This window comes from Andrographis paniculata, unplaced genomic scaffold, assembly GCF_009805555.1.
Source record: "Andrographis paniculata isolate CXL003 unplaced genomic scaffold, ASM980555v1 Contig76END, whole genome shotgun sequence".
Classification (NCBI taxonomy): Eukaryota; Viridiplantae; Streptophyta; class Magnoliopsida; order Lamiales; family Acanthaceae; genus Andrographis; species Andrographis paniculata.
Window position 1 is genome coordinate 545,609 of NW_026137613.1, and position 25,034 is coordinate 570,642.

At 28.8% G+C, this 25,034-nt stretch overlaps 4 protein-coding genes across 8 annotated transcripts; 2 read left to right on the top strand and 2 right to left on the bottom strand.

Annotated features, from left to right (window-relative positions):
• Positions 1-6,132: 6,132 nt before the first annotated feature.
• Positions 6,133-10,276, top strand: LOC127266479 (sodium/hydrogen exchanger 2-like). Its single transcript, XM_051296739.1, has 14 exons — positions 6,133-6,303; positions 6,490-6,608; positions 7,345-7,442; positions 7,702-7,758; positions 7,856-7,902; positions 7,996-8,190; positions 8,290-8,336; positions 8,518-8,584; positions 8,672-8,772; positions 8,885-8,986; positions 9,072-9,210; positions 9,301-9,363; positions 9,601-9,684; positions 9,875-10,276. The coding sequence occupies exons 1-14, from the start codon at positions 6,133-6,135 to the stop codon at positions 10,274-10,276; spliced, it is 1,692 nt and encodes a 563-aa protein (XP_051152696.1).
• Positions 10,277-12,105: 1,829 nt separating this feature from the next.
• LOC127266563 (protein DMP2-like) lies at positions 12,106-12,942 on the top strand. The gene has a single exon (XM_051296839.1). The coding sequence runs from the start codon at positions 12,154-12,156 to the stop codon at positions 12,721-12,723; it is 570 nt and encodes a 189-aa protein (XP_051152796.1). The 5' UTR covers positions 12,106-12,153; the 3' UTR covers positions 12,724-12,942.
• A 3,002-nt stretch (positions 12,943-15,944) lies between these two features.
• LOC127266616 (uncharacterized) lies at positions 15,945-21,662 on the bottom strand. 5 transcript variants are annotated; one of them, XM_051296927.1, is made up of 6 exons: positions 21,552-21,662; positions 21,289-21,396; positions 19,432-20,052; positions 18,177-18,387; positions 17,977-18,106; positions 15,945-16,561 (listed from the first exon to the last, which is right to left on the bottom strand). In XM_051296927.1, the coding sequence occupies exons 2-6, from the start codon at positions 21,315-21,317 to the stop codon at positions 16,302-16,304; spliced, it is 1,251 nt and encodes a 416-aa protein (XP_051152884.1). In that variant the 5' UTR covers positions 21,318-21,396; positions 21,552-21,662; the 3' UTR covers positions 15,945-16,301. The 5 variants fall into 5 exon arrangements, with proteins under 5 accessions (XP_051152884.1, XP_051152885.1, XP_051152886.1 ...); XM_051296928.1 differs by having other exon boundaries at positions 21,289-21,422; positions 21,552-21,646; XM_051296929.1 differs by lacking the exon at positions 21,552-21,662 and having other exon boundaries at positions 19,432-20,049; positions 21,289-21,436.
• Positions 21,571-24,557, bottom strand: LOC127266617 (uncharacterized). The gene is made up of 4 exons (XM_051296931.1): positions 24,179-24,557; positions 22,898-22,999; positions 22,415-22,541; positions 21,571-21,966 (listed from the first exon to the last, which is right to left on the bottom strand). Exons 1-4 carry the CDS (start codon positions 24,407-24,409, stop codon positions 21,749-21,751), a joined length of 678 nt encoding a protein of 225 aa, XP_051152888.1. The 5' UTR covers positions 24,410-24,557; the 3' UTR covers positions 21,571-21,748.
• Between the last annotated feature and the right edge of the window lie 477 nt (positions 24,558-25,034).

The window sequence follows — 25,034 nt, forward strand, 5'->3', positions numbered from 1 at the left end:
CTTGCAAGTCAAAAATGGGGTTTCCTTTTTTCTTTTTCCCTTTTATTTTTATTTTTATTTTTTATGTTTGATTATTTATTTATTTAAAAAATAAAAATAAATTGCGAGTCCAATTTTTTATTTTTTGTTTTTTACTTTTGGAAAACTAAAAAAAAATGTATGGTACTGTTATTATTTTATTTTACCGTATAAGTTGGGATTCGATTGTAGATCTATTAATTTTAGTGAGATCTTCTTATTTAATTTGTTGGGACTACAAATTTTATTTTAATGATGTAATTCTCACATAATTAATTATACAATAATATCTCTTTTTTTTTTATATATATAAAAATACTAGTATTGTATTTAAATTATTATTTAAAAATTATATATTTTGAATAACAGTCCAAATTTTCACATTATAAAAAAAAAATTATATAAAAAATATTTAGAATCACTTAGATATAGAGTGCGATATCAATACACAATTACATACATTTATGACAAAAATTCAACTGTTGGTTTATTTATTTATTTATTTTATCTATTGTCAACATTGTACTGAATATAATTGACACATTAACAACTTAAAAAAAAAAAAAAAAAAGAAGAAAATACTCCTTTCGTTCCGGTGAAAAAGTGACGTTTGATTTTTGCAATTAGATTTTTAAATATTAATATTATATTGGATTGTAATAAAAAAGACAAAAATATCTCTATTATTAGTACAGTGTAATATAAATGTAAAGACATTTGTGTAATATATTGTAAGTTGGAAGAATATTTATTATGTTAGGTAGATAGTACAATTACAAAATGATAACCTTAGGACGGACGAAAATGAAAAATGACAAATTTTCAATAGGAAGAATGATGTACTTTTTAATTTAAAAATAGAAGTAACTTAGATATAATAATAATAATATAATAATAATAATATTTTTGAGATAATGTAAATAAACATTGAAGGTGCTAAATAATTTTATATAATAATTAAAATAAAAAATTAAGTATTGAATATTATATTAAAATATATGTATTTATAAATAATGTCAAAATAAATTTGATAACATCTATAGCTAAAGTAAATAAATTTAAATGAAAACATCCCTTCATCGTCACTGCATTAATTACATAACAAAACAAAAAAATATTTTTTATATAAAATTTTGTATTAATATTTATTTATATTATATATAACGTACTTTTTATTTATACTACATTAAGTTTGAAATTGTGAAAATTGTTATAATTGTAAAAAAATTTCGAGGTGTTTGGTAAACAGTTTTTGCGAGAGCTTTTAGTTTATCGAAGAACTCAGTAAATCAGCTAATTTTGATATTCACTAAATTAGCGTTTTCAATTAATTTATTGAGTCCAAAAAGCTAATTTTAAAAAAGTTGTATATCCCACGTTTCAGATTATCTTTTTTATTTTAAAATTTCTTATTCTTAAAATTAATTAATTATTTCGTCTATATTAATATATTTTTTAATACATTATTTATTAGTTATTTGGATCTATTTTCTTTTAATAACTTATAAATTCATGTTTATAAATTTAAAATAATTATTTTTTAGATGTCAATTATCTTATTTATAATTTTTTTTCAAATTTCTTTAAATAAAGATAATATAAAAATATTAATATTATTGATTCATTTATATTGTATTTTTTTATCACATAATATTTTTATTAAATATGAATATATTTATTTAAAATTATAATTAATGTAAATATATAATAATTAAAAATTAATCTAATAAAAATACATATGCTAATAATTTTTGTAATTTTATATCTATAATATTTCTAATGAAAAAAAATATATATATATTTTAAATAAGTTTTTATTAATTATTTACAAAATATTTTAAAAATAATAAAAATAAATATCTTAATAAAATTTTTCTAATCTTTAAAATTAATAATAAAATTCTAAAAAAATTTACCCACCTAAAAAACTCAACTAAATATTTTGAAAATAAAATATAAAATATTTTTAATTATCATATAAACAGTTAATATCAAACTGCTGTTTTACCAAGCACTTTAATACAAATATCTCATCGAATCAGCTAGTCAAATCAGCTAATCGAATAAGCTAACAGTTATCAGTTAATTATCAAACACAATCTTAGTCATTTAATATAATCTTTTACATCGCCACTTCATTAATTACATAACAAAAAAAAAAAGAAAAAAGTAATACTTCCTCCCTTCTAATACAATATCTTGTTTACCATTTTTGTCTGTTTCAAAACAATAGTCTTATTTCTATAAATAACCATATCACCATAAAATTATCCATACTTTTTCATTTTTATTACACAATTATCATTACTTTTTACACTAATACACTCGCATGGGTAAAAAAATCTTTTATTCATATTTTTTACTAACTACCAATATAATATCAATATTTTTTAAATCTCGTATCCAACTCAATTAAAACTATATTTATGAGACGGAAGAAGTATTTTTTTATATAAAATATTGTATTAATAATTATTTATATTATATATAATTTATTTTTTATTTATATTAAATAAGTTTGAAATTGTATAATTTTTTATAATTGTACAAAAATTTAGGCATTTAATGTAATCTTTTACAAGAAAAAAAATATTTTATATAATATTTAAAAAATAATATTATTAATGAATAATGTTAAAATATTTATGCAAACAATATTTAGAATCAAATGAATATAAATAGCGAACGGACCATTCCTAATTTTCTAAAATTAGCATAACGGCCAAATCAAATACAAGAGGAATCCACCAATTGTACGGATGTTGCATATATATATATATATGCGTGTGCGTGTGTAAGAGGCCGTTTAGTTCCTCAAACCGGACAAATGTCTGTCGAATTTTCCTTCCTTTCACCATAGACGCTTTTTGTTTTTGTATTTTGTCGAATTTTGTCGAATGTAAGCTCGAATTTTCTTCAAATTTTGTTGTTTTGTGTTGCGCGAATCGGAGAAGAAATGCGGATGTTGTTTTTGGCCGCAGCTCCACCTTTTGTGAGTCCCTTAGTTTGAATGCATTTCATTGAAAATTTATTATTATTATTTTTATTTTTATTTTAAAATGATATGTTTCTTCTTATGGGTTTGGAAAAATTTTAATTTGGATTTGATATTAAAATAATATATGATGGAATGTTTTGTGAGAGGAAAAAATATACTCTCTCCGTCCCAAATAAGGTGCAACATTTGTTTTGAGCTCGGATTTTTAGGTGGGTAGCATTGAGTATGATAATTTAGAAATTATGTGATATGATGGAGAAAGAAATGTATATTTTATTTTTTTATTTGGGTGATGTGGTGGGATAAAGTGTGGTAGAAATTAAGTATAAATTATATCTAACATATAATTAATTTATTAGTATTTATTATTATAAGATATAATTAAGTTAAATCATTTTAATATTTTATGATTGTCATGGTTTATTTAATAAATTGCTCGAATGTATTTCAATAATTAATTCTCCATTTCGTCCCACCACAATTGACACTATTTTCATTTTTGTATATTCTGAAACAATTGACACCTTTCTATTTTTGTAAAAATTATTAAAACAAAACATATTTAACAAATATAAATCAACTTAATTAACTTCATAACATACAACATCATAAATGATGTAGGACCACTCAAAACCATTTAATTTATACCTCTCTCATCAAAAAAATAAATATTTTTATCTATATTTAAAACTACAAATTTTTTATAAAATTGATTTATGTTAATTATAAATAAAAAAATATTTTTTTATTTACTTGTATTATAGAAGATTTTATTCTCTACAAAATGATATCTATATTCCATATACTTTTTAATTGCTATATAATTTTTAAATATTTAAACATATATTTTAATTTTTTTAATCATATATATTAAATTTACTTTAAAATTTTAAATATTATTAATTATACAAAAAAGTAGTATAATAATATCATAACTAATTATTAACTAATTAAATATCCTCATCTTAAATACCTAATTTTTAACAAAGGGTTCAATTCCGGTGGGACGGAGGGAGTACATCTTATGTCGTATACAACTATACGAAAGAAACTCTATTTTATATAAAACTCATCCTTATTTTGATCAATTCGAGATAATGACTATAAATAATCCATTAGAATTTTCTAAACCATATTAAAATGTTCCGTACACTTTAATAATATCTTATAAAATTATCTAAATAAACAAATATACATGTAGATTTATCAAGAAATTTATTTTTAAAATATATAATATTTAACCCACTTACTTTTCTTTTTAGGGTGTGTTTGTTTTGGGATTGGATTTTAAATACACTATTCATTCTATTTTTTTTCCTTAAAATATTAAATCAAACACATATTTCTTATTTTTTTATACTCCATTCGTTCTAAATAAGGTGCAACATTTGTTTTGGGCACGAGTTTTTAGGTGGGTAGTATTAAATAGAATAATTTAGAAATTAGGTGATGTGGTGTAGTGAGAAATGTATATTTTATTTTTTTATTTGGGTGATACGATGGGGTAAAGTGTGGGGTAGAAATTAAGTATAAATTATATCTACGTATAATTAATTTATTAGTATTTATTATTATAAAATATAATTAAGTTAAATTATTTTAATATTTTATAACCGTCATGATTTATTTAATAAATTGCTCGAATGTATTTCAATAATTAATACATCTTATGTCATATACAACTATACAAATGAAACTCTCTTTTATATACAACTCATCCTTATTTTGATCAATTCGAGATAATGACTATAAATAATCAATTAGAATTTTTTAAACCATATTAAAATATTCCATACACTTTTATAATGTCTTATAAAATTATCTAAATAAAAAAATATACACGTAGATTTATCAAGAAATTTATTTTTTAAAAATATAATATTTAACCCACTTATTTTTCTTTTTAGGATGTGCTTGTTTGGGGATTGGATTTTAAATACACTATTTATTTTATTTTTTTCCCCAAAACATCAAATCAAACACCTATTTCATATTTTTTATACTCCATTCGTCCCAAATAAGGTGCAACATTTGTTTTGGGCACGGGTTTTTAGGTGTGTAATATTAAGTAGGATAATTTAGAAATTAGGTGATGTGATGGATAGAGAAATGTATATGTTATTTTTTATTTGGGTGATGCGATGGGATAAAGTGTGGGGTAGAGATTAAGTATAATTAATTATTTCCTATTTTGAAAATATTGCAAGGTGTTTTGGACATACCAAAAAAGAAATGTTGCACGGTGTTTGGGACGGAGGAAATATTTTTTTCGAAAAACGTAAAGTCCAAATAGTAAAAACTTGAGATTTTTGGCAAAAGAAACCTAACTGAATCATTTCTTTATTATTATTATTATTTTGTAATTTAGTTTGTTATTTGGAGTTTGCAAGCTGTGATGTGATCGCGGGCAGAATTCGGTATTTGAATTTATTGTGGTGTTTTTAATATTAATAGGTAAGTTATTATATGACGATGGATGTTAGTTGTTACTGAAGGTTTACATTCGAGTGATTATTTTGATCATTTATTGAAGCATTTGTTCGCAAAAGTGTAGTTTTGAATGCAACAACATGAAATATGGGAGAAAGTGTGAGATTTTTATTCGTGATTGTTTTAAAAGCTATGGTTGAAGTTTGGCTAATTTGTGGATGAGGAAGTTTACTTAAAAAAGAACAAGGAATAAAATTGTGATTAACCTACCTACCTTAATGTGAACAAATTAAAAAATCATGACTTAGGTGAGTCATTATAGAATTGTAGAACGAATTGTCTTTGAGTTATGAATTGTAGTAAGATTTTAACATCTGATATACATATATATATTGTAATTAAGGTGTTTACAGTGTTTTGTTTAGTTTTCTCGAAACCTGTTGACAAATTTTGTTATGAACTAATAATATGAAAACTTATTCATATTATATGTTATATACTTTTTGTGAGTAGAAATAAATTATATGCATACAGAGAAAGATATGTGTAATTCAGAACTTTTTTAGTTATGTAGCAACAAATTATTAAGGTGTTTTCCATAATTATTGCAGGATTACCTCAAATAAGAGCATATTTGAGAATTACCACTTGAATCTTTTGAGTCAGCCGTTTGAATTATAAAAGAAATGGGGCTTGGCTCCAAGAATTTGATAGAGACTCTTGGTTTATCAACCTCAGACCATGCTTCAGTGGTTTCAATCACTGTATTTGTCACCCTTTTGTGCACATGCATTGTGATTGGTCATCTATTAGAAGAAAGTCGATGGATGAATGAATCAACCACGGCCCTTATAATTGTAAGTATAAACACTGAAAATTACGTTATATTTTTTTTATGGAAACCGTATGTAAATTTTATGTGTTAAGTCTCTCATTATAAGGATGTCTTTTCTTAGCTTCTAATTTGTTTTCTCGCTTTTATTAAGGGTTAAGTTAGCTTGATATTACATATATATAATTGATTACAACTTGCAAAATGGCAGGGTTTAAGCTCAGGAGTTCTAATTCTACTTGTGAGTGGAGGGAAAAGCTCACATCTCATGGTGTTCAGTGAGGATCTTTTCTTCATCTACTTGCTTCCTCCTATCATTTTTAATGCTGGGTAAACTATGTTCTGCCTCATAATATTTTGATTACAAACATATGGATCCAACCATCCTTGATGAACCTTGAGTTTTAATGAATCTATAGTTTTGAAGACAAGCAGTGAGATATAACTATCATGTGACTTCTTGCCTATGTTTACTTTTAAGGATTATATAATATTTGTGGGTAATCATAACAGTAAGATTACATAATTCTTGAAAGTAAACCTACCCTTAGTGTAACTATTAGTAGCTATATAAGAGTAAATTTTTGTGTGTGAGTTTTAAATATCATTTTGCATTTTCTTTCCATTAACACTTTTGTTAGTATATAAGTAAGCAAAATTAATTATGAATAGCCGCTGAAAGTGCAAATCTTAACAGGAAGATGAAACAGTTTTAGTGATATCCAAGGAAACACATAATTGCCCAGTCACCTGCTTTGATGACATATAAGTATTTGTCATTGAAATTTTTAAATAAAAGCCACTTTAGATCTTTTTTTTTTTTCTACTACTTCATAACGATATATATGCTATAAATTTATGTAACTTGAAAACAAGAAGTGGTCCTCCATCATGGTCTATTGACAATATTTCAATATATACGATATTTAAGTTTATTGGGAGCACAATTCAGTGTAGTTGTTAACTTCATGTCGAAAATTAGAATATATTACTTTGTCCTTGGTGATGTTAAACGGTTTCATTGTTGATTTTAAGTTCCTTATTCTTTGTTCAATCTTTTAATCAGTTTTCAGGTTAAGAAGAAACAGTTCTTTCACAATTTCATGACAATAATGTTATTTGGAGCTATTGGTACATTGATATCCTTCACTATCATATCAATCGGTACGGTTGTCTACCATGTTTTGTTCCATATGTTATAACCTCAACCAAGTATAAAGAAAATTGTGTTCATCTATTTTCTTAAATTCTTTTTCAGTCCTTTAGTATTACCTTAATCCTTATGGTATGATTAAAATGAAATTAAATCTCTATTGAAAAGGGAAAATGTTTTTTAGCTTGTCATGCATGCTCCTTATGTGAAGTAGATTATAAGATAAATGATTTTTTTTTTGTTACTCAAGTCTTTTAATTGTTTCCGCAGGTGCTATTACCATTTATAAGAAAATGGATGTTGGACTTGCCATTGGAGATTATTTCGGTAAAATTTTTCGACAAAAAATGTCCCTCTGTCACAAATAAACATCACAACATAATCTTCATTTATTTCTGATTCTAACTGCACTTCATGGCTACAGCGATTGGGGCTATATTTGCTGCAACAGATTCTGTGTGCACGTTGCAGGTCCACAAATAGTTTTTCCTGGTTAAATATCTTGATGTGAAACTTTTCTTCCCATTTTAGCTCTAGCCTCACACGATATTAATCTTGCTACAGGTTCTAAGTCAGGATGAGACACCATTACTCTACAGTCTGGTATTTGGAGAAGGTGTTGTAAATGATGCAACATCAGTAGTGCTTTTCAATGCAGTCGAGGATATTGACCCAACTCGTATCAGTACTAGTGTGGCTCTCGGTCTTGTTGGGAACTTTGCCTATTTATTTTTCTCAAGCACTGTGTTGGGAGTTGTTGTAAGTTTTTCTTGTCCACTATTTCTTTGGAATGCATAAAAAACTTCTCTAAGTAACATTTTTCACTTAAATATGAATCATATTTCTATTCTACCTCAGGTTGGACTACTCAGTGCATTTGTAATAAAGAAACTCTACTTTGGAAGGTTGGTACAGAAACAACAAATATTTATGCACATTTCCAATATTACAATGCATTTTATATATAAAAAATAAATCTTCCATGCTATTATCTTTATTTTGGCCTCTATTTCCCTGATTCAATATACTTAAATGACAACTGATGAATGTTGTCCTTATCTCCCTGTGAATTTCTTCATTGACTAGGCATTCTACAGATCGCGAGGTTGCTATTATGATGCTTATGGCTTACCTTTCATACATGCTGGCAGAGGTAAACTTCAAGTCAAAGTTGTCTTACATTTAAAACGTAAATCATTGAATCGAGAATTCATTATATAAGGGGTTTGTCATGTTGCAGCTATTCTATTTAAGTGGCATTCTCACCGTCTTCTTCTGTGGGATTGTGATGTCACACTACACCTGGCACAATGTCACTGAGAAATCTAGAATTACCACCAAGTATGGATTGTTTCAATACCTTAATCCAATTAAATAACTCTGTTGCTTTCGATTTTTTTGTTAATTGTATATGCATCACATGATTTTATTAACGTCTCAAACTATAATATAGGCACGCTTTTGTGACGTTGTCATTTGTTGCTGAGACATTCATATTTCTTTATGTGGGAATGGATGCACTAGACATTGAAAAGTGGAGAGTTGTAAGTGACAGGTAAGAGTTTCTTCATTCGTGTAGGTTAGTTGTTACACACTCAGTTGAGTATTGTCCTGCTAAAATTATGCAAATTATTTTTCAGCCCGAAAACTTCCATCTCAGTGAGCGCAACTCTAATAGGATTGATCCTTGTTGGAAGAGCAGCCTTTGTATTCCCCTTGTCATTTTTATCTAATCTAACCAAAAAGTCTCCAACAGAGAAAATTGGCTTTAAGCAGCAAGTATGAGCCCTATAATAATTGGTATTTCAACTCTACAAGATGGATCGATCTGCCTTTGCTTACTCGTTTGTTTGTCATTTTTGAATTCAGGTTACGATATGGTGGGCAGGTCTAATGAGAGGTGCAGTTTCAATGGCTCTTGCTTATAATAAAGTACGTTTCACTGTCATCAATCACATCTATAAGACTATATAATATGTTGTGTTGCATTTGTATTATATTAATATAAATTCAGTGTTTGTTGTCATTATATCAGATGTTGTTTGTCATTATATGTAGTGCTGTCAGCACATGCTAAATTATAAAATTCAACACAATATTACCCTCGATACATTATATAATTTTGTAGTAATATAAGCCTTGAATTTTTATTGTATTTATTATATATAGTTCACTCGGGGAGGTCACACCCAATTGCGTGGCAATGCTATAATGATTACCAGCACCATAACCGTCGTCCTCTTCAGCACCGTGGTAAGATATATTTTTTCCTTCACCTCGTGCAAATTAATTACTCTGTGTGATTTGTACAAGGAGATGGTGTGTTACTCGAATTTCTTAAAATTTTAGATCCGATAACAAAATGAATTATTTGACATGATTTTGTGAGAAAAAAAAAAGTTATTATCAATAAATAGTGACAAAAATTCTAATGTATGTGTAGGTTTTTGGGTTGATGACAAAGCCTCTAGTGAGGTGCTTAATGCCATCACCATCGAAGCACCATCACTCAAGCACGAATACCTCTTCGGAGGAAATGTCGAGATCGTTCATGGTGCCCCTCCTAGGGAGCAGCCACGACTCATATCACGAGCTGTTTGCTGGAAACGGAGGAACGAGTGGTGAAGGGAGCGGGCACAACATAATCCGGCCACACAGCCTACGCATGTTGCTTACAACCCCGACTCGCACGGTTCATTATTATTGGAGAAGATTCGACAATGCCTTCATGCGACCGGTGTTCGGAGGCCGCGGCTTTGTTCCATACATACCGGGCTCTCCCATTGAACAAAGCATGCATGAGGCTCAGTGGCAAAGTGCAGGAGGAGGAGATGTCAGACACTGATGTGAATTGAGGTTTTAAGTTTCCTCTCTCTCTTCACCTCTCTATCTCTCTCTACATATAAATGCGCCAAGTTCTTGTAGATCAAACAGCGAAACATCCTGTTTGGAAGTTTCAACCTGAATTCGATCCTGGGTGAGTGTGTGGGGGTAATTAAAAATATATATATACATATAGCTCTGCAATTAATTAGGTATATATATATATAGTTTTGGTGTTTGGATTATTGGTTTTGATACGTAGAAATGGTTGTTTGTATATAGTCTAGTGTTAGCCTTAGTTATGTGTTGTAGTGCAGTGTAGTGTACCATCCTATATCTAAATTAATTAATTATTTGTGATTAGATATATATATATATATATATGTGTGGGTATCTTGTAATTAATTTAATTACATATAATGAACCACCGAGTGTATAATTTTTACGGTACGGATTTTTCTTTGTTCTTCTTGTTTCCTTTTTATTTTTATTTTTTAATCCAAATTATCGTTCAATTCTATTTTTTATTCCCTTCGTAAATTATCAAAATAATGAGAACAAAAATTAATGACTATTTCTATCCATTCCAAATGAAATTTTCAGCTCTACGAGGGTATTTATAACATGGCCTAAGTAAGGGTTATTCACTTTATATGAGCATATTTGGGTATCATTATAAAATAATTCTTATTTTTCATTATTATTACTTAATATTTATTATTTTTAATTTTACAAATAGAAAAGATATTTATAAACAACGATCTATATTATCAATATAATATTGATATTTTTTTAAATCAAGTGTCACAAAATTATATCTCAATTGATTTGAGATGGACAAAATGCAAGTATTTACATCACTTTTTATACTATAATAATAATAATAATAATAATAATAATAATAATAATATGTTAAGAATCTCTATATTTATAATGTCAATTAATCATAAATTTATAGTTTTATTATAATTAAGATATGGCCAAAGGAATAGATATATATATATATAAATATAATTATATTTTTGTTTCCCAAACGACAAGTAAAAGACGGCATGATTACATCATCATTTTATGCAAACACATACACAAACTTATTGGTTATAATATTACACATATATAATGGATATATTTTATATTTAAAATATTATATATATTTATTTTTATTAAAAATATCTCAATAATATTTATTTATATTCATATAATATGATATGAAAATTTATAGTTATTATTTTTCAAATGTTGAAAACTTCCATACAAGTACAATATCAATATTTTTTTTTTATTTTATTTTTATATTTTGTTAAATGTAATTGATGCACTAGAATAAAATTCAGTATTGTGATAATGTCACAAGCCAACCTAAGCATATTTTTTAATATTTTGGCTGACATATCTAAAGGTTTTAGGATAAACAAATATATACATTAATAGAAGTAGATAATGGTCAAAATCCAAATTCATTTCTTTTTTTTTTTTTAAAAAAACACTCTTAGGAGTAGCGTAAAATAATAAATAAATATGTCACACTTGCCTTTTCATTGAAGCCATATCCTTCTTTAAAGCAATCTTACAATTCTTGACTTACAAACAATATCCAAATTATCAATAAAAACCTCATCTACACATGAAATTACCACAAAATGCAATATAACTAAAACCAAATCATTAAATCTTCCTATATATATAATTAATTAAACAAATATGGCAAATAATTGTTTTAATATTATTTGACACAAATTAAAGATTTCTACAACATAAAAATATTTAGAGCTCAAGTGAAGTAAGCTTATCTACTCTTTCCCTTCAAACTATATAAACCCCTCAAACTCAACACAAAAAAAAAAAAAAAAATTCATTCAACAACACAAGAAAACCCTAAATATCCCTAAAAAAAAAAATATGTCTTCAAAATCGAGTAGCTCGAGCTCGACTCGCAACATTCCCGAGACAACCTTAACCGGCCTTGGAAACCTCATCAAGCTTCTCCCCACGGGGACCGTCTTCCTCTTCCAATTCCTCAACCCGGTCCTAACCAACAACGGTAAATGCCACGTCATCAATAAATTCTTGTCGGGAATTCTCATTGCCATTTGTGGCGCTTCATGTGGATTCGCCTCTTTCACCGATAGCTACACTGATAGCCAAGGCAAAACGCGCTATGGCATAGCCACGCGCACCGGGCTTTGGCCTAATCCCGAGTCCCAAGATTTGTCATCCTACAAGCTTAGGGTTGCGGACTTTGTCCATGCTTTATTTGCACTGATTATTTTTGCCGTCGTTTCTCTTCTGGATACTGATTCAGTAAAATGTTTCTATCCTTCTTTCGAGTCAAACGAGAATATGCTCTTGATGGCTTTGCCCCCGGTCATTGGGGCGGTTTCCGCCTCGGTTTTCGCCGTGTTTCCATCGAGCCGCCATGGGATCGGGTACCCACTTACCCAAGGGCCACCCTCTACATCTAATGCTTGATTTAGGGTTTGTTAATTTGGATTGTTGTTCTTATGAGTTTGTACAATATTGTGTTATGGTTTGGTTGTTTTGCCAAAGAGTATATGTTATTGGTTGTGTGGAGGGTTATATACATAACCCTAACAAAAATTGAAGTATTGTTATTCATTAGGTTATTACTTTGTAAAATGTATGTGTCTATAATATGCCAATGAAATGTGATTGATTGTGTATTTGATATTGTTTTGAACATGTTTGAGGGTTTTGGGGTCGAATTATTTTGAATTTATGAAAATTATCGTTGGAATTGATGTTGTATTTGATTTTATTTTAGAATGAACTATTATTTAATAATTGTGATGTGTTAGAGGATGCATGGGATGTATTTAAAATAATTGTGTATGTGTCGCATAAAATAATTGTGTATATTACTTTGTTTTTTTTAGAAGTTTGTTGTCAAATTCATAATCTGTCACTGAATTTAAAATTTTAAAGATTAATCTGGTTCGGATATAAAATTTTGAACTCAAACTCATTTTCTTAACAATATAATCTAAGATGAATTCGGGGTAAAATCCCACCAATTGTCATTCATGTTGGAAACTCATATATAATGTACTCCATCCGTTACGTAAAAAAAAATTTATTTAGTTTAAGCACAAGTTTTAACACGACATATACTTTTTGCCCTTTATAATTGTTTTACGAAAGAAAGAAAATAGAAAGAAGGGTTAAAAATGATAAATGGTAGTAATATAATTTTTTGCTAAAATACAAAACAAATATTTTTATTTTTTTTTTATGACGGACAAATAAAGAAAGTGGACGTATTTTTAATGACAAGGGAAGTAGTATAAATAAATACTCATATTATTATTATTTTATATTTTGCTTGCCAAATTATGACAGAAAACAAATTAGAATGGAATTTATGTCAAATTCTCATTTTAGAAGTTGATTATGTTTGTACGAAATTTATTTGTTACAACTTTTGCAATAATTGGGGGAAATAACACATCATCTTTTCCTTGTTTTTTTATGTGAATCTGTTAGGAAATTTATTTATTTGGACTACTCATATACTATGATATAACCATGGAAGTTTTTCTTTTTTCCTCTTTTTTTTTTTTTTTTTTTTTTTTTGGCACTACAAATTTGTAGCAAAATTTTTTTGTCTTTAAATCCCCTTTTCTGTTACTAAAGACATTAGAGACGGAATTGCGTTAACTACACACTTTAGGAACGGAATTCCATTACTAATATACCTTTTTTTTTTTTTTTTTTTTTTAATACAAGTACAACACATACAATTGCCAGCATGATCACACGCTAATAATTCAACATGTGTGCTTATGCTTGCTTAATTTAAATAATTATACTAATTATTTTATTTAAGGGTAAATTCCTTTTTTAGTCCCGTAATTGGATCCCCTTATTATTTTAGTCCCGTAAGTGGAGCCTATCGCAAACTAGTCCCAGAAATAAGAAATTTTCGTTGTTTTAGTCCTCCGGTGCCGGAGACGCCCGCATGGCTCGCCGGATGCTACGTGTCCGCCAGGTCAGCAATACTTGGCAGACACGTGGATTTTTATTATTTTTTTTTCATTTTTTAAATTTTTTTAAATTGATTTTTAATTTTATTTGTCTTTTTTAATTTTTTTATTTGATCCAATTGAAAAAAAATTAAATAAATAAAAATAAAAAATAAAATAAAATCTGCGTGTCCACTACGTATCGCTGACCCGGCGGACATGTGGCTTCCGGCGAGCCACGCGGGCATCTCCGGCGATATATATAATATATTATTATATATATATAATAATAATAATAAAAAATAAAAGAAAAAAAAATGAAGTATGGAATGATTTAATTCATAGCACCAAAAGAAAAAGAAAAAGTTAGTTGAGATATATATATATATATTATGTATATATGTCTAAGGCTTAGTTTGATTTGTTTTTAAGAAGATAAATAGAAGTTAAAAATAAAAATAGTTTAATTTTATAGTTAAATAAATTCTTATAAAATCAACTTTCTGTAAAAAAAATATATATGTATATATTTGAATGTAATAAAATTAAAAATGTTTTTAAACTGAAAAAATTAGTCCAAATGATATGTTAATATAAATGTATGTTTTTATCAAGTTTTTATAATTTATTTGAAATTTTTTATAATATATATTTAAAAGTTAAATTATCTGGTATAATTAATAATATATTTATTAAATTCTATATATCGATATGTTATTTAAAATTTTAATTGAATTATAATATAAAAAAATGTAAAAATATAATTTAACTTTAAATAAATTGTATTATAAAAAATATTAAATTGTCTATTATAACTAAAATTTATAATTTTAAAATTTTGATACCATAATTATATATACTTTAATTTTAATTTAAATATAGCATATAAATTAAAAATTAAAATTATTAAATTTTAATTTTCTTTTAGTATAATATATAAAATAATTATTTTTATGATATGTTAACGGGTTTGTTTGGTTGTGATTTGAAATTGAATGTTAATTTGAATTTTTATTTAAATGATATTTTAATGTTATATTTTGTGAGAAGAAATAATATATTTTTATTAAAAATTATAAATGATGAATAATATTGATTTTGATTTGAAATACTAAAAAACAAACTGAGTATAGAAACCTAGAGAAAAATATTTGGATTAAATAAAATTTTGTAAAACCTCAAGTTGTGTTGTATGTACTAAATCTTGTCATACAATAATAGATTGATAGGCAAAATGGAGGCTCCAAATTTATGTTATAAAAATCCAAACTAGATAAACAATCTTTCTTTTGTGGATTTTATCACATATTTTTACTATTTAAATTCTTTTTTCCTCAAAAAATATCATATCAACCAATTACTTTTTTTTTTTTTTTTTTTATGGAGTATTATACTACAAATTTATTTTACATTCAATACATCGCATCAAACAACTATTTAAATTCAACTTTTTACTATTTAAAAATCAAAATCCACAGACAAACACACCATGACTATGTACATTTTGTATTCTTTTATCAAAATTTTTCATATTTTTTACTATTCATAAAAAAAAATAATAATAAAAATTCAGAAACATCAAATCAAATATTTACTTTTATTTTTTATATTATAGTAAAAATAATTTTATATTTAAAATATCATATCAACACCTATTTATATCAGATCATACAACTATTCAATTCAAAAATTTTATTATTCAAATCTCAACATTCAATACTCCAAACAAACACACCCTAGTACTTAAGTGTAAGTCGTAGCGACCATGTACATATAACCATCGTTTAAATTAACGATGATATACACACATTCTAATATTAATCACGATCAAGTTTGAGAAAAAATGAATCTATCGTAGGCTCAAGCACGTAGAACTACTCAAATTTGACGTCAATTGCTACAAACCTTCAAATAACCACTAGGACAAACTCATGTAAACAATATGAATCGATCTTCAAATACTTCAAAGGGCGAGGGCTTCTAAAATCAGTCTTCGAAGGTATGTATAATCAATCTATTTTTCATAATCACACAAGCGGGAAAAAAAAAAATGGTGTAAATGAGTTTTTAAGAATTTACTTCCCAAATACCTCTAGATGAACAAGTAGTTAGCGCAACGACGACTCTTTGCCTTAGTTTCTTTCGTCTTATTTTGCTCTTTTGCTTCGCATTTATAACTCCCACGACGTCAACTTTAACTATATGATGATCTGATGTGCCTTTTGACGACAACACAGAGTATGATCCCGGGACAAACGAGTAGGGCAACCCTTGTGACCCCAATATGTAGTCGACCCGTGTTCCATATTTACACGTCCCTTGCACATCTAAGTCGACGCGAGAAAAAATTGGAAAAAAAAAAAATGTTAGCATCCTGCAATAAACGATGGAACATACAAAATAATCTTTACAAACATGAAGTGTGTGTTTATTTGGTTTTTTTTTTTTTTTCAATTTTTTTTGTTAAATAGTGAATTATATATGTGTTTTGTAAGATAAAATTAATATGTTTTTATAAAAAAAAAAAAATTATGATTATTATATAATAGAGAAGTTGAAAAAATATATAAGGTAAACAAAGTTAAAAAAAATAATAATAATAATTAAAAAAAGAAAGTAATAACTTAGAAATGAATTGTAACATAATACTTCTTTTCTCTTGTAAAAGTGTGTTCACTTTTGCAGTTTAGTTTGTCTACTGTGTTTGTTTGGAGATTGGATTTTAAATATATTATTCCTCCCATTTCTTCCCTAAAAAAATATCAAATCAAACACTTATTTTTTATTTTTTATATTATACTAAAAATTAATTTTACATTCAAAACATCACATCAACACCTATTTATATCACATCATACAATTATTCAAATTCAAAATTTTTACTATTCAAATCCCAACTCAAAATCCAAACCCCCAAACAAACATATACCATATTTAGTAAAAAAATACTTTGTCCACCGTCAATCTATTCGTTTACTTTTTTGCATATTCATATTTGAATATTAAATATTATATCAAAACGTAGTACAAATCAAGAAAAAACGACAAAAATATTTATATCGGTGTCTTATAATACTAATGTAATAACATTTGTATAAAAAATTATACAAATATAAGAATATTTTTACCGTTAAAAATAATAACGTCAAATACAAATGGATAGATCGACAGTGGACGGACATAGTATATAATTCTTTTTTAAATCTAAAATCAGTCTATCTATTTACAGAAATGTTACTAATGAACCCTCTATATTTTTTTACATCCATTACACTTTAAGTCAACATTACATTATTAACCCTATAAAGTTTTAATTTTACTTTTAAAAAAAATATATATAAAATAATATTAAAATAGTACTTTATTAATCTTGGTACCAAAAAAATTTGAGCCTCATTTTTATAAAACGAAAGGAGTAATTTAACATGAGAAGTTTTAGACTTTAAAGTAATTTTTAACAAATTTTCGTAAATCATACTCCCTCCGTCTCGTTACAAACTTTCTATTTTTTTATTTTTATTTTTAGTAATTGTACTATCTATCTAACTTTACAAATATCCTTATAACTCACAATATATTATCCAAATGTCATTACCTTTATATCCACAATACTAATAAGGTTATTTAATTATTTCTACTTTATTCCTACTACATCCCACTATAATACTAATATTTCTAAAACTCGGTACAAAAAGCAAATTGATACATAATTATGGGACGGAAGGAGTATGTTTTTTCTTACTTTGTCCTTTGGCGATCATTACCACCGGTTCGCATTCACCTGGAAAATTTTTGGCGTCTGTATAAGCTTTTCGTTTCAAGAAGTTTGTTACTTCGACCCTAGGAGTCGGCTTGCCCAATTCCTCGTAGTACTGTTTACATAACAGTGATAATGTTAAGTATTTCGACTAAATGTAATCATTAATTTATATATATATATACCTTAATGATGTTGTTCCACCTCTCCGGCGAGTAATCCGATGAGTCGAGAGAGTTGAGCCCGCCTGCCAATATGTGAGGTTGTTGATCATTCGATTGAAAGATTGCGTTGATTTGCTTCATCCTCCAGCTCTCGTCCAAGTGATCGAGTTGCGTGCAGTATACATTCAACTCGCCTGTAAACGGGACATCTACCGTCGCCTTTATTACGTTCCTGCAATCAGAGAACAAGTGTAATGAACTTGATCTATTTGGATTTCAGTACTGATTTTTCTCTGTCAACACAAAAAAAAAAAAAAAAAAAGATAAATAAGCGGTCAAATTACACAAAATTCACATGTGATTTCACAAAATTGCGCAAAATCTTCCATACTTTCAAAACTGCGTCAAACTCCCTTACTATTTCATAAATTCTGCATCTAACCCGCTCTGCCATATTTATTTAACGGTATTTGATCTATGCGCGCTCAAATTGCGAATGAATTTTATAATACTAATTTAAAATTATAGATATATTCATTTCTCTTATATCTAGTCTGAAAGAACATTAAAAAAAAATTAAAACCAGATAAATAACTATTTCTGAGTATATTTACTATTTTTTATAGGCTAAATAACAAAAATAATGAGTATATTTGTAATTTCAAGATTTAGAAATAAAAATTGTGAAATTTATTCGCGACGTGCATGTCAAACATCATTAAATAAGGATGACCGAAAGAATTAGACATTAAGTTAATGAAATTATGAAGAAGTTTAACGCAACATTGAAAATATAAAAAATGCAATTTCGTAGCTAAAATAAGCATATAACACATGCATACCCTAACAATTTATATATATAGAATATGCTCTGTGGACATATTTATTGTAATAAGATCAATGATTAGAATGTACTGTATAGATATTTATCATGATCAATTTAATAGTTGTATTTATATTATATTAATATAAAAGGTACTTTGTTATTATATTGTCAGTTGTCTCTTATTCATAGATAGACTATCATCACTGTAAAATGCAACCAAATCTAAATGATGATACATTTAATCGAGTGTATCCTAGACTTATATTTTCAATGTGCATTTGTTTGATAAGTGTGAAAGAATGATGTGTATAATAATAGTATAAAAAATAATTTTTTATATTGAATTGTTAATTTTTTATGAATAAATAAAAAGTATATTGTACTAATGTCTGCATATTATACTATTTCCTAATACTATTTATAAAAAAGAGCAAAGGTGAAGAAAGGAACCTGAAGTCGTCGTCGTCATGAATCCTCTGAACCTTCCACTTCTTAATCGGCCATTTCGAAAGCACGGCGTTGCCGTACTCCGGCGCCCAGCTCTCCGCGAACACAAACTCCATCCCCAACGCCGCCGCCACCTCCGACAGTGGTTTCATATCCTTCTCCTCCTCCGCCTTCACATCCTGCAAAGCCAAAACATCGGCGTCCACCTCCTTCAGCACGTCCAGAATGCTTCTTCCGCCGTCGCCAAACCAGTTCGCCGGAAAGCACAGGGGCGACCTCATCGGATTCATAGCCAATACCTTATTACTGCTGCTGAAACTAAACAACGAATCGTCAGACGCACTCACCTGCTTATTCTGCGCCAACGAGATCTCGTTCTCCGGCAAGTTGATCGACACTTTCGGCTTCGGCTTACTGGATACACCGGAAAGTGGAGTAACCGATCCATCCTTCGGAACCGCCGGCGCGAGCGAAAATAATGCCGCGTTGAAAGAGGCAATGCGGATAGGAATAGCTTGGCGAACTGTAGTCTGCTTTCGTTGCAGTCTCCGGATCACGAGTTTACGCTTCGGGCGCTGCCATAGGAGACTGCGAAGCGTCGAGCAGAGGCGTTGAAATCTCCTGCTGAGAATAAACATGTAAGATAAATAGCTGCTCCTATGTTGAAGCTGGGAAAGCTTTCTTGACTGCATTTGAATCGAAAGCTACAAAAGTTAAAGAGTAATCCAAGAGTAGGAATCGAGTGGCTTTTTTTCGATGAAAACGGTTTATATATATATATAAACATAAAGACAACCTCAACTGCTCCAAAATGTTAAGAGGATTAGCTCATTCACCAACTCTCACCTGTGAAAGAGGACTTTTATTGTAACTAGGAACACACAAGTCACATATAGCATAGACCAAAAACACCAAGGCAAAATAGCAGATAAACCCCTCGTGGTTTGCTAAATTTGCGGAAAAAACCTCTATTCCTATATAACTTACGTAATTGTGGTTCACTAAATTTGCGGAAAAAACCTCTAGTCCTATAACTTACGTAATTGTGGTTCAGATAATGATGCAAAAAATACCTCTTCCGTTAATATAGGAAAAAGTTACAAAAATATCCTCTATATTAATAAAACTAGTCTACTATAATTAGAGTTGTTGAACGAACCGAGCCGTTCGCGAACTCAGCTCGGTTAAAGTTCGTTCGCGAACGTTAACGAGCCGAGTCGAACAGCATAAACAGGCTCGTTTGGTTAACGAACGAAATGAGCCCGAGCTTTGTTCGCGAACATTCGTTTAAATAATATATTTATTATAAATATTATATATACATATAAAATTATAATTTATAAATAAATAAAATATTAATTTAAAATATATAAATAAAATAATTTTAAATTTTTTTTTTAATTTATATATAAATTTAAAAAAATGAGACGAACAAATATGAACACGAGCTCAAACAACAAAAATTCTTAACGAGTTCGAAAGCTTCACGAACGAACACGAACGTTAACGAACACTTAAAATTTGACTCGGCTCGGCTCGTTAACAACTCTAGTGATAATCTCTGTTAAGTACTAACGGAAGAATATTTTTTGCAACATTATTTTAACCACGAGCACATAAAACGGAATTGTAGGGCATAGGGTCTTTTCAGCAAATTTTGCAAATTATAGGGATTCGTTTGCTATTTGCCAAAAAAATAAAAATAAAAATAAAACAATGATTTCATTTCATGATTACCCAATGACAAGATAAGTTCTTAAATATATAGGAAGGTAATGAAATATTATTATATGACATATTGTTTCTGGCTCAGGCATTGATCAAGAAATTAAAAAATGAAAAAGGTCAAAAGATGCTTACCTACTCAACTCAACAATGGTTGCTGTCATGCGATAGTCAATCAAGCTCCATTTTTTTCTCCATAACTGACGCAGCAGCAGCTACTTTCTACCACTTTGACATCTTCAACTACAGACAAACATGTTAGTTCATCCCTGTATAGGACACAGTTTAGTATTCAAGCTAATACATTCTGTCAATATACTGGATGCATAGTGCATCACAATATACATATATATATATATATATTAAGTGTATGATGGAGAATCTTCGAACATGCCAACCTTGGAAACAACCAGCAACTGAAGGAAAAAATTATACCGATTGTTAAAAACTTGAGGAATCAGTCGGAGTCTTGAAAATCTAACATACAAATGTGATGCACCAAATTTAATTGGCGGCTGATAACTAAGCTCGATTCTGATAATAGCTTAAAACTCTGGTGAACTTGACACTTTTGTTGGCGGAATTTGAATTTCAATCACGAGCTAAATAACGTATCTAAGAGGTTAGATGGAGCTTCTTCCTTTCCACTGTCGTCAAAGAAACCGTTAGCACCATTTTCTTTTCTCAGCTTTCGCTCCTCAGCAATTGATTCGGCTGTTTCTGAGCAGTAATTTCTTCTCATATGTTGAGCAGGCTTTGCAGACACGACAAACTTGCTGCCTTCGCGGGTTCTCTCTGGGAATCCAGCCCATACTGAAATAAATTTGGAAAGTACACCGGAAGTGAAATATTTGCCTTACACGAAAAATATAACCTCATGATAAAAAACAAACACTACGAAACACTTTTCTAAAAGCATCATACAAACATTGAAGCATTATAAACTTACAAAATATGCATAGCATTATAAATGTCTAGGCTAGTGTGATATCCTTCCGTCAATCTTAACTACCCCCAAAACTACAAGACCAAAGATGACTAAAAATTGATCTATCCACATCCCATTTCGAATGGTGAATAAAAATATAATAATAAACACACTTTTTGCGAGATTGAAGATGCAATAATTCCAGCGATTGAATCAAAGTAGTACAAATAAGCACATACGTGATGGTTCAGATGCAACATGCAGGGTTCCATTATGACATGAAGTATAATAGACACAAATATAAATGCTGACTTCGTAATTTTTACACAGTACCTGCATAGTGATGAAGGACAATGGAAGCAGCTACAGTAACATTCAATGAAGCAGTGCCACCGCCATATTGTGGAATGTAGACAAAGAAATCACATATCTCGCACTCCTTAGCTGAAAGCCCTGTTCCCTATCAAAGCCACGTTCCATACACCATCATTAGATATCTACTATGTCAAGTAAAAGAAAAAGGCAACATTAGTGACGAGTTGCTGGTAGAAACTGCAAATAACTTGCAGGCTTCAAATCAAGTCTATCCCAACTAAAGATGTAAGAAAAACTGCACTTCCAATTCATATCCTAATCAAACACACTAATGCTTCTAGTTAAATCGATAAATTGAAGAGAAAAGCATTTGTAGGATTTATGTGATGAAGCACAAATCTTTTAATCAGCCATAACATTTTTGTCATAACAGCACATCAAACTCATAATCAGCATTTATGGATTGAGCAGAGTTTCCAAATGGAGGAATTCAGATTCAACCTCATTGCCAAGAAGAAACGCTGTACTCTTCGTAAAGGGGTGCTTATTCACTGCTACAGCATCATCCGTAATCTCCACTCCACATATATCACAATCCCTCTCCTAACCAACATAAACATCATAAAGAAACAAAATTAGAACAATGACAAATTCGCATAAACTATCAATTGTTAGAACAAGATAAAAGAAAAAGGATAATCAAACAATATCAATCGTTCGCCCAAAGAACAATCATAAAACTCAATCATTTGCCCAAAAGCCACCAGGCTTCCTTATTTCGAATATCAATAATAATGTTATCCAAACCCTAGATAGTCTACTTATACTAAACCTTAATAACTACACATAAAATAATTCTATCAAAATATAGGGTTTACTTCTTTTGCAAAAAAAAATTCCAATACATTTCCCCAAAAAATTAATATATTACGCACTTATTATTTTTATATTATCTATCACAATTCTCTATACCTCACATAAAAAAAAATTCTTCAAACCAAAACACAAAACAAAGACACCTATAATATCTTAATAGAAAAGCAAATAAATAAAGTTTAAACCCGCGAACAACAGGCCTAAGCTTATCCCCGTCGTTGATACACAAGCACCAGCTGGAGCTCTACTTTCTCAATAATCTTAACTTCATGTTCTTTTTTATTTTGCTCTCTATCATCAATACTCCCAAAACATTCTACAGTTGTCCCTTTTGAATCTCCAGAAAAGTAAACAAATTCACATTTAAGCTTTAAACTTTAAGTTAAGATTGAAGTATTTGCAGAAACAGCACATGAATTTCCTAATCAACAGAAAAAACATTCCCACCAAAGTCATCAAAACCACTGAAGTTCCAACGAAAGAATATTTCTCTGTAATTCAATTATTAGGCGTTTTTTTATCTGATTGAAATGATCTGAATATGAAAAATTAATAATAAACTCAAGTCATAGCCACATCAAGAAATTCAGATGTTGTATATTAGAATGCCCACTAAACTTAGAGACTATCTGTCAGCATCCAGGCCTATGCATTGTATTTCTTAAGCAAAACTTAGCTACTTAAACACAAGCAGCAATGCAGCACGACTCAAATCTACTTTTTATTTTTAAAGTCAGTTAACATAAGCAATCAAATCTTATAAGTTAGTAATTAGGAATGATTTACCAAAACCACAGATAAAGATCTACAATTACCAAATAACTTAGCAAGCAGATACTAAGTAATCAAATTAGATGCTGAGCAAAAGGCATTCAATATGTAAAAACATATGGTATAAATTGTAACCTTGAGGAAACTACGGGCAAGAGAAAGAGAATGAAAGTGGCGGAATCGGAGGTGTGATGTCGAACCGTGGCTTCCAAAAGCGTTGAAGTCACGCCGCCCTACCAGTATCAGCTCGGCCACCCCAAACGCGGTGGCGCTACGGGCGAGGGTTCCAACGTTGTGCCGCTTTGCTATGTTGTGCACGACGACGAAGCTTTCGTACTTCTGCTGCTTGCTATCGTCGATATCCATTTGAATCACAGATGTCCTTTGGAAGTGACTCGAGGAGAACCCACCGGCGGCGGCGGCGGCGGCGGCTATTTTGTAGTTTCCGAATCCTGTGAGAGGAAAGGTTTCTTGACCAGCAAATCCGACGTCGTTTCAAGGTTACATATTATGGGAAATAATTTTGTATTGGCATTGGACTATTGGTCCTTGGATATTCCAATAGTTGTGTAAAAGTTTTTAATATTTAGCTTTTTTTTTTAAATATTAAATTAAATATTATTTTTTTATATTAAATTATAAATTTATTTTAAATTTAAAATATCCGCAGCATCATCTATTTATATTACATCAAATAATTATTTAAATTTAATTTTTTCTTATTAAAAACTTCAATCCACAAACAAACATACCATATGTGTTTGTCTTGCGAGGCTTGGCTTTGTTTATACAAGATTAATTTTCGATTTTGGCATTACTTAGTTTTTAAAGATAATTTTTTTTACGTGAAATATAAAAAATTACATAATTTTATAAAAATAATAAATATATTATCTTCATCCAGGTTGTCATTTTTTTTAATTTATTTTAAAACAAGGTTATTATTTCATAATTTAGTAATTGTACCACGTATCTAATATAATAAATATCC